General features: G+C 51.2%; 1 protein-coding gene across 6 annotated transcripts in view; it reads right to left on the bottom strand.

Moving 5' to 3' along the window:
- Positions 1–4,409: 4,409 nt before the first annotated feature.
- The window catches only part of ATP13A4 (ATPase 13A4), a 75,310-nt gene continuing 66,884 nt past the window's right edge, over positions 4,410–12,835 (bottom strand). For 3 of the 6 annotated variants that reach the window (XM_030576550.1, XM_030576551.1, XM_030576552.1), the window contains exons 27-30: positions 12,395–12,615; positions 10,523–10,611; positions 8,255–8,335; positions 4,410–5,900 (exon numbers count right to left, since the gene is read on the bottom strand). In XM_030576550.1, coding sequence (XP_030432410.1) covers positions 5,679–5,900; positions 8,255–8,335; positions 10,523–10,611; positions 12,395–12,615 — 613 coding nt within the window. In that variant the 3' untranslated portion in view covers positions 4,410–5,678. Of the gene's footprint in view, positions 5,901–8,021; positions 8,169–8,254; positions 8,336–10,522; positions 10,612–10,657; positions 10,745–12,394; positions 12,633–12,835 lie in introns of those variants that run through there. The other 3 variants (XR_004002141.1, XR_004002142.1, XR_004002143.1) reach the window with 3 other exon arrangements.

The following is a 12,835-nucleotide window of genomic DNA, read 5'->3' as shown; positions in this document are numbered from 1 at the left end:
ACAAGGTCAGAGTTAGGGAGAGGGACATCAGAAAGGTCAGAGTGCAGGACGGTGATAGCAGAGACAGTTGCAAGGCAGTCGTGAGGATCACCATCATTAGACAAGGGAAGGGGAGTGGCAGGATTTAACTGAGAACAGTGCTTTATAGGGATATATGAGGCCAACAGCAGTAGAAGTTCATACCTGGTAAGACGAGCGGAGGAGAGGTGGCTTGTATTGCATTGTAACAGCAGAGTTTCTACAGAGTGAGGGACCATGAGAGTAAGGGGGGAGCGAAGGACAAGGGATTCAGACATTTCGACTAGGCGTGCTGCGGCAGCCACAGCACGCAGGCAGGGGGGCAGGCCTTGGGCCACAGGGTCCAAAGTCGCAGAGAAATAAGCTACTGGGCGGTTCTTGCCTCTGTGCACTTGAGTGAGAACTCCAAGTGCACATCCAGATTGTTCATGGCAGAAAAGGGTAAAAGGCTTAGAATAGTCTGGCAGTCCTAAAGCGGGGGCAGAAGCCAAACCTTGTTTGAGGGAAACAAAGGCAGAGTCTGCTTCAGGTGGCTATGGCATGGGATTAGGCACAGAGAGTCGAGTGAGTTCCTGTAGAGGTTTTGCAAGGGAGGCATATTGGGGAAGCCATTGCCTGCAAAATCCAGCCATGCCCAAAAATTTTCGGACCTGGCGTGGAGTGCAGGGTCGGGGAAAACTAAGGATAGCTTGGACGCGGGTGGGGGAAAGCGTACGGGAACCCTGGGAGAGGAGAAAACCAAGGTATGTAACAGAGGTTTGACAGAGCTGTAGTTTAGAGCGAGAAGCCTTGTGACCTTTGTTTGCTAGGGCAGTAAGGAGCACTAAAGAATCAGTTTCTGAGGCAGATAATGAGGGGGAATGGAGGAGCAGATCATCTACATATTGGACTAGAGTGGACCCTGATGGGAAAACAAGGTCAGCTAGGTCTCTGGCTAATGCCTGGGAGAAATAAGATGGACTTTCCGTATACCCCTGAGGGAGCGTGGTCCATGTGTATTGCTGTCCCCTGTAGGAAAAGGCAAAGAGGTACTGGGAATCAGAGTGAACCGGAACAGAAAAGAAAGCAGAACACAAATCAACAACAGCAAAATGAGTTGCAGCTGGTGGGATAGAAGCCAGGATCGTTGCTGGGTTTGGGACAACAGGAAAAACGGGTATGACAATACGATTAATGGCTCGAAGGTCCTGAACAAATCGCCATGATTTGCCATCAGCTTTTCGAATGGGGAGGATAGGAGTGTTACAGGGACTGGAACAGGGAACAATAATGCCTTGCTCCTGCAGGGCGGTTATTACCGGAGCAATGCCAGCCTCTGCCTCAGGGTTTAAAGGGTACTGGGATAGGCGAGGCAGGGGTTTGGAAGAGTCAACAGTAATGCAGACAGGATCGGTATTTAAGCGGCCCACCTCAGAGGGATGGGTTGGCCACAGAGAGGATGGGACCTGCGAAATTAGGTGCTCAAGGGAGGGGACCAGTGGGCAACAAGGGACCGGAGTAGAAAGGGACGTTTCAGACAGCAGGAAGGCTACAGAATCACTCAGGGAAGACTGGGGAATTTGTAAATAGACCATCCGGGGAACAGTATATGGTGCAGCCAAGCTTGCATAACAGATCCCGACCCAAAAGGTTTACCGGAGTGGAATCAGAGAGAAGGAAGGCATGATCCACAGAAAGGGGACCAACCTGGACCAGTGGAGGTTTTGAAAGGGGATAAGGGGTTGGGACTCCTGTAATGCCCACAGCGGACACGGTTTTTCCGGAGCGGGGAACCTCAGGCAGGTCGGTAGTACGAACTGCAGAGAGCGAAGCTCCCGTATCAACAAGGAAAGGGAGAGAAAGATCACTGATAGTTAACACACACTCACCCGTGGGAGTGAGAGGTAGTAAAGGGGCTAAAATTTCCTGAGGTTCCCCGGTGTCCCGTCATTGTTGTGGGGCAAAGTAAGGCTGGGGGCTGACTGGCTGTGCTGGCAGGGAGTTTAACTGGTTGTTCACAGAGTTACCAGGCTGGCTTGGACACTCATTCTTCCAATGTCCCGGCTGTTTACAGTAATTACAAACATCCCCATAACCCGAAAATCCAGTTCCCTGTCCCCTCCCACGACCACATCCCCGTCCCTGGTATTTTCCCCATCCCCGGTACTGTTTGCCCTGCCCTGAATAATGCTGTATTTGCAAGGCCATTAACTGCTGAGCTGGTTGCTCTTCCTTTCCTTTTAAAGTACGTTGGCAGTGCTCTGCCACTGTTTGCAATTTGTCCGTGGTTTCGGTCTCCCATCCAACACTTATTCATTTTAGCAGGTTGCCAATAGCAGGCAGGAGGCCATTAACAAATGCACTAGCCAGGGCGCCCTGTCCATTTGTATCTGGTTGCTGTGTACCAGAATGTTGCAGAAAAATGTCAGTTAGCCGGGTGTGATAGTCGCCTGGGTTTTCTCCCTGTTGTTGCTTACAGCCATTTATGGCAGTCCAGTTGGTTTTAGGAGTCCATACCCGAGGGATGGCTTCAAATAGATTTTTAGCTCGTTCCTTACACTTTTTTCGGTATTCAGCATTAGGACCAGTGTCTGGCAAAGTAGAGTGGTGGTCAGCAGCGAGCCAATCTGCTGCTGTGAGCCATTTTTCATGCTCACTAGGGGCTGTTACAAGTAGCTTGCACAGCTGCAGGAGGTCTGCCTCAGAGGGTTCATAGGTATCGCACACTAACAAATATTCCTCTGCAAATTCGGTAGGATTTTCTCGGGGCTTTGGAAAGCCTTTTACAATTGAAAGGAGCTCAGTTCGAGTCCAGGGTTTATAGCTCCAAGTGGGACCCCCGTCCTGGCCCCCAGTATGCAGGATTCGGAGGGGAGCCTGGATATTTTTAAGGCCCAAGCATGAGCTTTTACGAGGCAGAGTGAGTCCAGAGGAATGGGCCTCGGCAGTACTGGATGGTCCAGACAGGTCCGAACTGGAGATCTCTGGGAATTGTTCCTGATCTGGGAGATCTGGTAACAGTTGTTCCTGAGCTGGGGGCATGGGTGGCCATCTATTGATTCGACGCAAGGCTGCCAGGCCAATTAATGCGTCTTCTTCATCCTCGTCCCCGGAATCTAGCAAGGGGTTTTCTTCGTCTTTTCCCACCCGGAGACAGGAGTATGAAGGGGGGTCTGCTTGGAGAACAGGGTAAAGGGGAGCGCTCGGTCTAGTGGTGGGAGAGGAGGTTTCCAATAAAGCTTTCAACTTATCATTTGAATCTTTGAGAGAAGCGAGTTTCGATTCTGTCCATCTACGATTTGCCTCTTCCCACCATTGCATGAAACAATCGACCTCTCCTTTTGCCAATTTAGTTTTAGATTGGCTGAGTTTGTCTTTTAAGGCATCTTCTCGATCCTTATCCCAAGATCCTAACAGTGGCCACTGAGTTTTGGGATCTCCCTGAGTTAGCCTAGACCATTTTTCCAGAAACTTACAGAAGTCCAGATCCTTCCTAAAATACATAAAATGAGCCGGAGTTCCTTTAGGGAACTGCCCCGGTTTAGACGTCTGGTTACCCATACAGGAGGACTTCACACACCAATCACACAAGAAGGAAATTCGGGTTCGTCAGAGCGATGCCCAGTGCAACACACAAAAGGAGCCCACAGGCTACTGCCTCAATCGCCCTTGGTTTCACACTAAGGGTTTTACCCAAGGTGCGGTGCAGCTGCGATTGTGCAGATTCCACTCACTCAGACCGCGGGGACAGGAACCCCTTGGTCGGCCGATCCCCGGACGGAGACGGCACCCAGACTCAAACACTCCACCGGGACGACGGATAGACACAGAGACAGGACAGTCCTCAGTCCGGACAAAACACAGAAATAATTACCTGACCAGATTCCTGATGTCAGATCCCGGGATCCCTACCAGAACAGAGTGGGAACCAACAGATTCGATAGCGTAGACTTCACTGTGGTCGTGTGCCTTTCCGTTCTAGTGGAGGACCGCTTGGGCCAAGTGCCCAGGTGCCGGCTGCCACGGTCATCCTACACAAACGGTCAGGAATCACACAGCCCCAGTGAAGACGGTTGCCATCTCGGTGGAACCTCCAAATTGTCAAAGTTAGAATCAGGACTCACAATTTGTCAGACCACTCTGTTTATTAGCTCAGCACTCCGCCAATAACATTCAGAATATGTGAGTGGCCATGCAAGGCCCAAACAGTCTTATTTATACAGATAAAAGAGCAGGAATTAGACAAAGGGACAAAGAAAGTAAAACAGTAAAATTCACCTGGGGCACAGCATGCATATCCTATTTCCTTACTAACTGTTATCGATCTAAGGCTAATGCTTCACCAATTGCCCTTAAACGGTGCAATTGTTCTATGTTAATGTCTGTATTCCTGACACCTGGTTGCAACATTCCAACAATTTTGCTTAAAGGTACAGACAACATTTCTTTAATCCTTTCTATTCTTACTATATAATTCATTCTCCTTTCACACCAGCTACATCATTTAAAATAACAGCAAGAGTAACAATACCTTTGCAAGCATTATTAGAGATGGGCCTGACGTAACCATAGACGTCAAGGCCAGAAGGGAATGTCAGAATCATCTAGGCTTCCCTCCTGCATGTTGCTGGCCACAAAACCTCACCCCCCATCCCCCACTCCTGTAATAGGCTCATGACCCCTGGCTGAGCTGCCGAAGCCCTCAAAGCTGTTAAAGATTCTCCGTGTAAGCAGGCTCCCTGGCAGCAAAAAGCTGGTAGAATGGCTCTGCACTGTCCCTGTTGCAGCCCTGGCTGGGTGGTTCTCGGTGGGGGTTCAGGCTCTGTTGGCTGTCTAAGCCCCCCAGTGGGCCATGTGCAGCTCAAGCAAAAACCGGAGCAGCTGTGGGGCTGCTCTGATGTACTGCAGGGGTGAGCCAAGGCCAGAAAAGCTTTCTTTGGCCTCACCAACTTTGTTCCTGCCCTGAGTGCATCTCAGCCAGGGTGGGTCATTGGGGTCCTGGTTTGGGATCTGAGCTTACCACTTCAGTCTATCACTGTGATGGGCTGAATCAAACACCCGGAACTGTTGGGGTCCAGATTTCCAACCCCCAGGCTTCCAGGAGAGCTCAGAGCAGGCAGGACTTAGGGACACCTTGTGTGACAACACGAGGCAGCAGAGGCTGGGAGCTAGGCAACCAGCGGGTCCGTCTGTGTCCAGCCTCAACAGAGAGCTGAGTTCTGCACGCGCTTTGTCCGAGGGGCACTGCAGGCAGGAGCGTTGGCTCTGCTCATTACCAAGGTAAGGCCCTGGCCTGAGCTGCAGCTGAGGATCATGCAGTGCAGCTCGGCAGGGGGCTGCAAAGGTGATGTCCTTTCAGCCACCGAGCGCTCTCCCAGCTAGACCAGACTCCTCTGACTTACCCCAGTGCCAGCGGCCACGGGTCACTGGGGCAGAGCCACATAACCTGGGCTGCCTGCGGGGGAAACCGTTGTACTGGCTCTGTGCCACCAGAGCTGGGTTTACGGCCACGTTATGCTTCTGGTGTGTCACGAAGCGACCCTGGTATGGGGAATGTGGGCCCAGAAGTTCAGCCAGGTGTGGGGATTCAGCCAATCCCAGCTCTAGCCATACATCTTTACGGCCTACTCCTTTCATGGCCAGCTGCAGCCTTGCCCTGCGCATCTGCACTGCCACTTCCTTCAGAACATATCCTCATTGCTTTCAAACACTGGATTCCTGTAAGCTACCCTGGTGTCCTCCACTGGTATCCCCCTGGATTCTGAGAAGACAGTTTCATTCAGAGGAGGCCAGGCTGAGTCCTGCTCCAGCATCCTTTGCAGCCTCTTGTAATGACTCTTGGACTGGTACCGGAAGCACTTTTTGAGCAGCATCCAGAGGGCTCTGTTTTCAATGACGGCCTCCTGCGAAAGTAAGGGCCAAGAGTCAACTACTGACAAGCCTAGAGCATGGCTGTCCCCCTTCAACCACAGGACAGGCTCGGTACAAGGAGTGGGAATGCAACTCTCCCACCCTGTCCTGCTGATACACCTCACCGCACAACCCCTGGGCTGCCCGCTTCAAACCCTCAGCTCTAACGCCACTGCTGCTAGTTACACCCTAGCAATCCTACTTAGCCCAAGGTCCTGAGGGCTTCTGGCAATGGGCTGGATGGTGCTTCATTCCACACTGCCTAATGACTGGAGGGTAAGAGCGGAGTTCATCTCTCCATGTTCATTCACTCCTGGGTCCCGTGGAGTAGCTGCCAGCAATGGGTGCCAAGCAGGGCCATTGATCCACTAGGATCTGGAGGGGGATCACCAGTGCTGCTAACATGGGCTTCCCAGCAGCCACTGTTGGTACAACATTGGGCTACTGTTGACTTGGGATGAAACTGGAGCAGTGACTTAAAGAGTAAAGGTTCCCGTGATCAAGACCCTGAACCATCCTCTCTGCCCACAGGCAGGTGCATTTCCTTTAAAAACTCTGTATGGCTCCAAGGTGTTGGGAACTCTTCAGTATCAAGTCAGTCTAAATTCAAGCTGCAACTCGCCTCCCTTCCCCACCAGCTTCACTGACCTGCTTCATTGCCGTGGGGCCAGTATGTGGGGGTAAAGGAAAGAGGGTCCAGCATGGAAATAAGCTAGAGCTGTATTGTCTCTACAGAGAAGGAATCTCATGCTTTCTGCATGCACACAATTAATTTCTGCTGCTGTAAACCAGAAGGGATTGCCAGCCTATGAATCATTCACACGAAAAGCTGCCATGGTAGCTGAGTTGGGGGGTTGCTGGCAGGGCCGGTGCAAGGATGTTTCACGCCTAAGCGAAACTTCCAGCCTGCTCCCTCCACCTCCCCTGCACCCCTGCCCTGGGGCGCCCCCCCACTTGTGGCAGCTCCCCACCTCCGCCCTGAGGCACCCCCATTGCGGCAGCTCCCCACCCCCCACCCTCTGCTCTGAGGCACCCCCCAGCCCAGCTCACCCCTGCTCCACACACGAACATGAGCACACCATGGCTGCTTCACTTCTCCCGCCTGCCAGGCTTACAGCACCTAAGCTGACTGGCGCCGGAAGCCTGGGAGGCGGGAGAAGTGAAGCAGCCACAGTGTGCTCGGGGAGAAGGTGGGGCAGGGGTGAGCTGCTTCACTTCTCTCGCCTCCCAGGCTTGCAGCGCCAATCAGCTTAGCCAATGTCTCTGCAGCTCATGAAGCTGTTGCTGGATGTGTCCACTGTGGACAAATGAAAAGTTACTCATCAGTAACCACTAGTTGCTTAAGGACATTGCCCCATGCCTACCTCTGGGCACAAGCCACCTTCTGGAGGAACTGGCCCTCTGTGGCTGAGGCCCTCCAGGTGGATATGACCATTCAGGTCTGACCTCTCAATGAGAAGTGGGGCCACAGTTGCCTTCCTTCTGCTAATCTGCAGCATTTGAGTGGAAAACTCTGAAGATAAGGAAGAAGATCCAAACCCTTCTCTGGCCCCGAGAGATGGGCCATCATCCAGCGGGAGCAGTGGTCCCAGTGCTGGCAGCTCATCTCCGGAGAAAAGGTGCCGAGGCTGGGATGCAGCAGCCCACTGCCAGATTTGCACATATGGATCCCAGTGAGCGCTGCTTTTCTAGATGTTCCCACACTTGGTCGAGCCGGGGCAGAGACCCATGCCATATGGGAGTAATATACAGAGCCAGCATCCTGGGGAAAGCATCCTTCCCCCCAGTACACACTGTGGAATTTTGGGAGCCACTTGGGCTCCCTCTGCAGAAAGAGCGCTGCAGATAAGCTACTGCAAGGAGGGACGAATGAAATTCTTAGCAGCACAGGAGTCCCCCTATCAGCTCAGACCTTAGTCCCCACATCTGCTGCCTGACGTGCCCAGTGCCGGATGCCAGGGATATAGTCCATATAATTAGCTAATTGGGCACTGTGGTGCATAGGCCAGGATAGCGGAGGAGCTGGAGGGTGTACACAGTTCCTCTTGACCCCTGTAGTGGTAAATGTACCCCTGAAGCACAAGGATGCTGTAGGCTTCTCCTAGCAGCCCTACCCGAGTGAGACTGTTGGTTATGAACGAGCCCATCTGCAGATACAGCGTTAGGCACTATGAGCCTGTATAGCAGCGAATGCCACCTCCAGTTCCACCATGCAACCGAGTCCTTTTTTTCACCTGTTGTCAAAGCATTCGCCATTAATTCTGCAAGTGACCAGGGAGTGGGGAGCGTTCAGACCCATTTTGCTATTAGGACAATCTTAAAGGTGCGATTAAACACAGGCTCTCACCTCCACAACGAAGGACACAGCGAATGTGACAAGCAGCATTATCACCATGGAGATTCTCCAGAAGATGGGGGTGCACACGAGCTGGGAGAAAGGGAGATGGAAGCCAGTCAGCAATGCGTGTGCACCTGTCAGCATGACATCATCAGAGCATGGGCTCCTCGTTTGGCTGGACGTATCAGCCACTACCTGCTGAGCTGACAGGGGTAAGCTTGGTCTCTAGCATGATGAAATCCTGATAAAGAAGAACTGAAATAGCCTTTAATCTCATGACTCAGCAGAGAAAATAGAGCTGCAGCTTTGGAACAGGAAATCTAATTTCTCTCTTTCTTTTTTAAAAAGAGCAAGAATGAGAGAGAGGTCATTCCATCTCCGAATCCAGATCCAAACTTCCCAGAGGTTGGGTGTCTTGGAATCTCTGGTTTTGCTTCAACTCATTTGAGGGTTGGAGCCCAGATCCACAGTAGGGATTGGTGCTTTCACCCAGACTTTGGGTTCCCACGTGTTTCTATTTTTCCTCACCAAAGATTGTGGCTTGATCTATGATGTAAACTAAATCCCTCTCTTTCAAGCAGATTCAAACGACATTGCTGTCATGACCTTTCTTCCCAGAGCCAGTTTTAGTCCATTATAACAGTGATGGTGAGAATATGTTACTGTGGGTATGGAGTCAAGTATCAGAGGGGTAGCTGTGTTAGTCTGGATCTGTAAAAGCAGCAAAGAATCCTGTGGCACCTTATAGACTAACAGATATTTTGGAGCACGAGCTTTCGTGGGTGAATACCCACTTTGTCAGATACATGTAGTGGAAATTTCCAGGGGCAGGTATATATATGTAAGCAAGCTGGAGATAATGAGGTTAGTTCAATCAGGGAGGATAAGTCCCTGTTCTAGCAGCTGAGGTGTGAAAACCAAGGGAGGAGAAACTGGTTTTGTAGTTGGCAAGCCATTTGACACCATCAGCTCAGGATTAAACAAAGACTGTGAATGGCTTGCCAACTACAAAACCAGTTTCTCCTCCCTTGGTTTTCACACCTCAGCTGCTAGAACAGGGCCTTATCCTCCCTGATTGAACTAACCTCATTATCTCTAGCTTGCTTGCATATATATACCTGCCACTGGAAATTTCCACTACATGCATCTGACGAAGTGGGTATTCACCCACGAAAGCTCATGCTCCAAAACATCTGTTAGTCTATAAGGTGCCACAGGATTCTTTGCTGCTTTTGTGGGTATGGAGCTACCTGGGATAATGCTTGCTTTCAAGTGCCAGCTAGTGGCTGATTCTGTCCAGTCACAACATGCTCTGCTTGCTGGGAGTTGCTATGGAGGGAGAGGCATTTGCAGCATGGCTGGTTGGCAAGGAGCAGTGAAATCTCAGGTCTGTTTCCTGCATGTCCCTATTTCCTCATCCAGTTACTGTGGCCCTTACGTTGCTATCTGAACACAAATGCTACTTCAGTGCACTGTAGGCTAGGCCATGGTGGACTCTGGACTGCCCATTAGACTACGACTTTGGTGCTGGTGCAAGGTGCTTGCTGGCAGCCCCAGGGAATGCAGTCCTCTCTCTGCTTGCAGAGCAGGGCCAGCCTGGGCGACAGCTCTGCAAGCTTCCACACACCGCCCCCCGCCCCGTGCACTAACAGCCGCCTCCAGGTGTATCCAGTCCATTCTTGGCCTCTTCCCTGAGACGGCCAGCAAGGGCATCAAGTGAGGTGGGTTTGGTGATGTAGAGACCTCTCCAGTAGGGACTGGACCGAACAATACACATAGGTCTCTATCCAGCTATCAGGTGCCCAATCCAAGGTGGTTTCAGTCTGGCAGTGTAGAGGTGACCGAATGCATATCCGCAGACCCCCAGAAACTGTTCAGTCCTTCTCATCTGACTCAAACCTACTTTAAACTTAACTGGGCTTCCGACTTACTAGAACACCCAGTGAGACTCTGTGCAGGCTGTCAGATGTGATCCTACTGCCGACTGTTAATGAAATACAGTACGGAGTGGTGTTGTAACCATGTCAGTCCCAGGATTTTAGAGGGACAAGGTGGGGGTTGTAATATCTGTTACTGGACTAACTTCTGTTGGTGAGAGGGACAAGTTTTCGACCTTCCCTCACCCAGGCCCGAGGAAGAGCTCTTCTCAAGCTCAAAAGCCTGTCTCCCTCTCCCCAACAGAAGCTGGTCCAATAAAAGATATTCCCTCCCCCACCCGGACTCTCTAATGAAATACAGGGTTAGAGCACAGAGAACACATCCCGACGTGATACTTACATCCAGCCGTGAGTAGAGACCGTCAATGTCAGCAAACACAAAGAAGACACAGATGCCCAGCTGGACCACTAGCACCAGTACAAATATATCTAAGGGACAAGAGCAGGCAGGTGAAACTATGTGGTTCTGAGTGTCCGCAGCTGCTCACATGTACTCCTGAGCACCTTCCCCCACCATTTACCAGGCCATGCAGCACAAAACTTCCATGACATTGTGAAGAGTCTGGAGCAAAAGGAAAATAAACCGAGTAAAAAAACCCCAGCATGGGTCAGTCAAGGACACACATGCGAGGCTGAGACAAGCCTTGTATGTATAGATTTTAAGGCCAGAAGGGACCATTGTGATCTAATCTGACCTTCTGCATCACAGAGGCCAGAGAAACTCACCAGTGATTCCTGGAGCAAGCCTGGTAACTTGTGCTTCCGTCTCTTAGAAAGAAATCTGGAGTGAAATCCTGCCCCTGTTGAAGTCAATGGAAGTTTTGCCATTGACTTTCATGGGACCCAGGATATCACTTCTGATCTTGAATAAAGACCGCAAGTGACAGAGAATCTATCACATCCCTAGGTAAGGTATTCTAGAGGGGAATTACTCGCCTTGTTAAAGTGTGCCCCTTATTTCTAGTCTGAATGGCTCTATCGTCAGCTTCCAGCTGCTTCGCTTTTGTGTGCTGGACTGAGAAACCCTCTGCTGTCAGAAATCTCTCCATGCAGGTACTTGCAGTCACGATCAGGTCACCTCTTAACCATCTCAAAGAAATGTGATGCTCATGCCTATCCCCGCCAGTGCCCCTAACAAAGAGCCAGACACGCAGTCCTCACTCTGGGCTAATTCAACCCTAAACCAAGGAAAATTCCAAGACAGTTTTGCATGACTGGGAATGTTAGGACTGGTCCCTGAGAAAGGGTTATCAGCTCAACGAACACCTCCCATTGCACTGTTGGGGCTGGACCCGCTGAGCATTTCCTGGTGGAATCTCACAGATGTGAGGAAGGGAGAGCTGTGCTGCAAGGCGAAGGTCTAGACAGCTTCCTAGGTTTTCTTCATTTCTGACTTCTGGTTGGGCCTTGTGAGCTCGGGAGTGGGCTGGGGGCTCGGGAGTGATTTCCCCTGGGTGGGCACCAGAGGCCATCAGAGCACAATCCCAGACAGAGCCAGGGACGACTTCCTTTTCAGTTTTTCTTTTTGGGGTGTATTTTGGGGACAGGCAGTGAGTTAACAGGCAGTCAGCTCTGGATTCTCATTGCTACTCTGGCCCTTGACTGGGTGATGGGGCCATTGAAAATGTTCTGGTTTTGGTTTAGTTTTCCTTTGGGATGGGCTCAGACTGAAGCCCTGAATCCTAATCCTCTCAGACATTGGTCGATCAGCGTGCTGCAGGGGGCACAGACCTGCTTAGTGATACCCAAAGCAAAGGCTGGTGGGTAGCCGGTATTTTAATTCTGGTTCTTCTCTTCTTGACATATGTCTGATCCACGTTAGCCGTGGAAAGGCTGCCCACCCCACCAGCCAACCAGACACCAAATACTATTTGTTTGTCGTTTGTTTCATACCAGTTCAAGGGAGCTGATAAACAGGCTGCCCTTTTCTAGATTCCCCTCTTACTGAAATGTGCCCCAGTCACCAGCTCAGACCCTGAGCATCACAGATCCACAAAGTTCGGGGCAAATTCTGAGAGGTGCTCAGCTCCAGGAACCATTGGAGCCATGCGTCTCAGTCAGTTAGATGCTTTTGAAAAATTGTTGAGCCCCTATTTTTGAAAATGTTGGCCAACAAAGTTTTTGCCAAGGTGTTTCCTAGTGAGCTGGTTTTCTCTGGCTCTGAGCCAGGCCATGCTCTGCCTGTCACACGGAATCAGTGCACTGTACTCACAGTTCGTGTACACAGGCTGCCGGAAAGGCTTTCCCTTGGAGAACACCAGTGCTACCAGGAGGCAGTTGATGGTGCTGAGGAGCCACACTGTGGTGTTTTCATAGCTCTTGTAGCCATTGTCCACCCCCTCTCTGACACCTGCATTCTCCATCCGGGGGAAGCCGATGGTGGCAGCGGAGGAAGAATTCTCCACATGGCTTTTATTCTCGCTGAAGCAGGCACTGTCAAACAGGAGGCCCTGTGGTCAGGAATGACAGTTGGCATGGCTGTCGCAGCCTCCAGCTGGGACTCCCAGAGCCTTCTCAGTCACTAATGAATGGGCCTCTGGCAGCTCTGAGAGGGAGGTACATTTTGTTATCCCTGCTTTACAGATGAGGAAACTGAGGCAGGGAGAGGGGAACTGAGCTGCCCAACAGTGAGGCAGTGGCAGAGGTGGCACTA

Source organism: Gopherus evgoodei, chromosome 9, assembly GCF_007399415.2.
Source record: "Gopherus evgoodei ecotype Sinaloan lineage chromosome 9, rGopEvg1_v1.p, whole genome shotgun sequence".
NCBI lineage: Eukaryota > Metazoa > Chordata > Testudines > Testudinidae > Gopherus > Gopherus evgoodei.
Note: the sequence above shows the minus strand (reverse complement) of the source record. Positions and strands in the feature narration are given on the sequence as shown.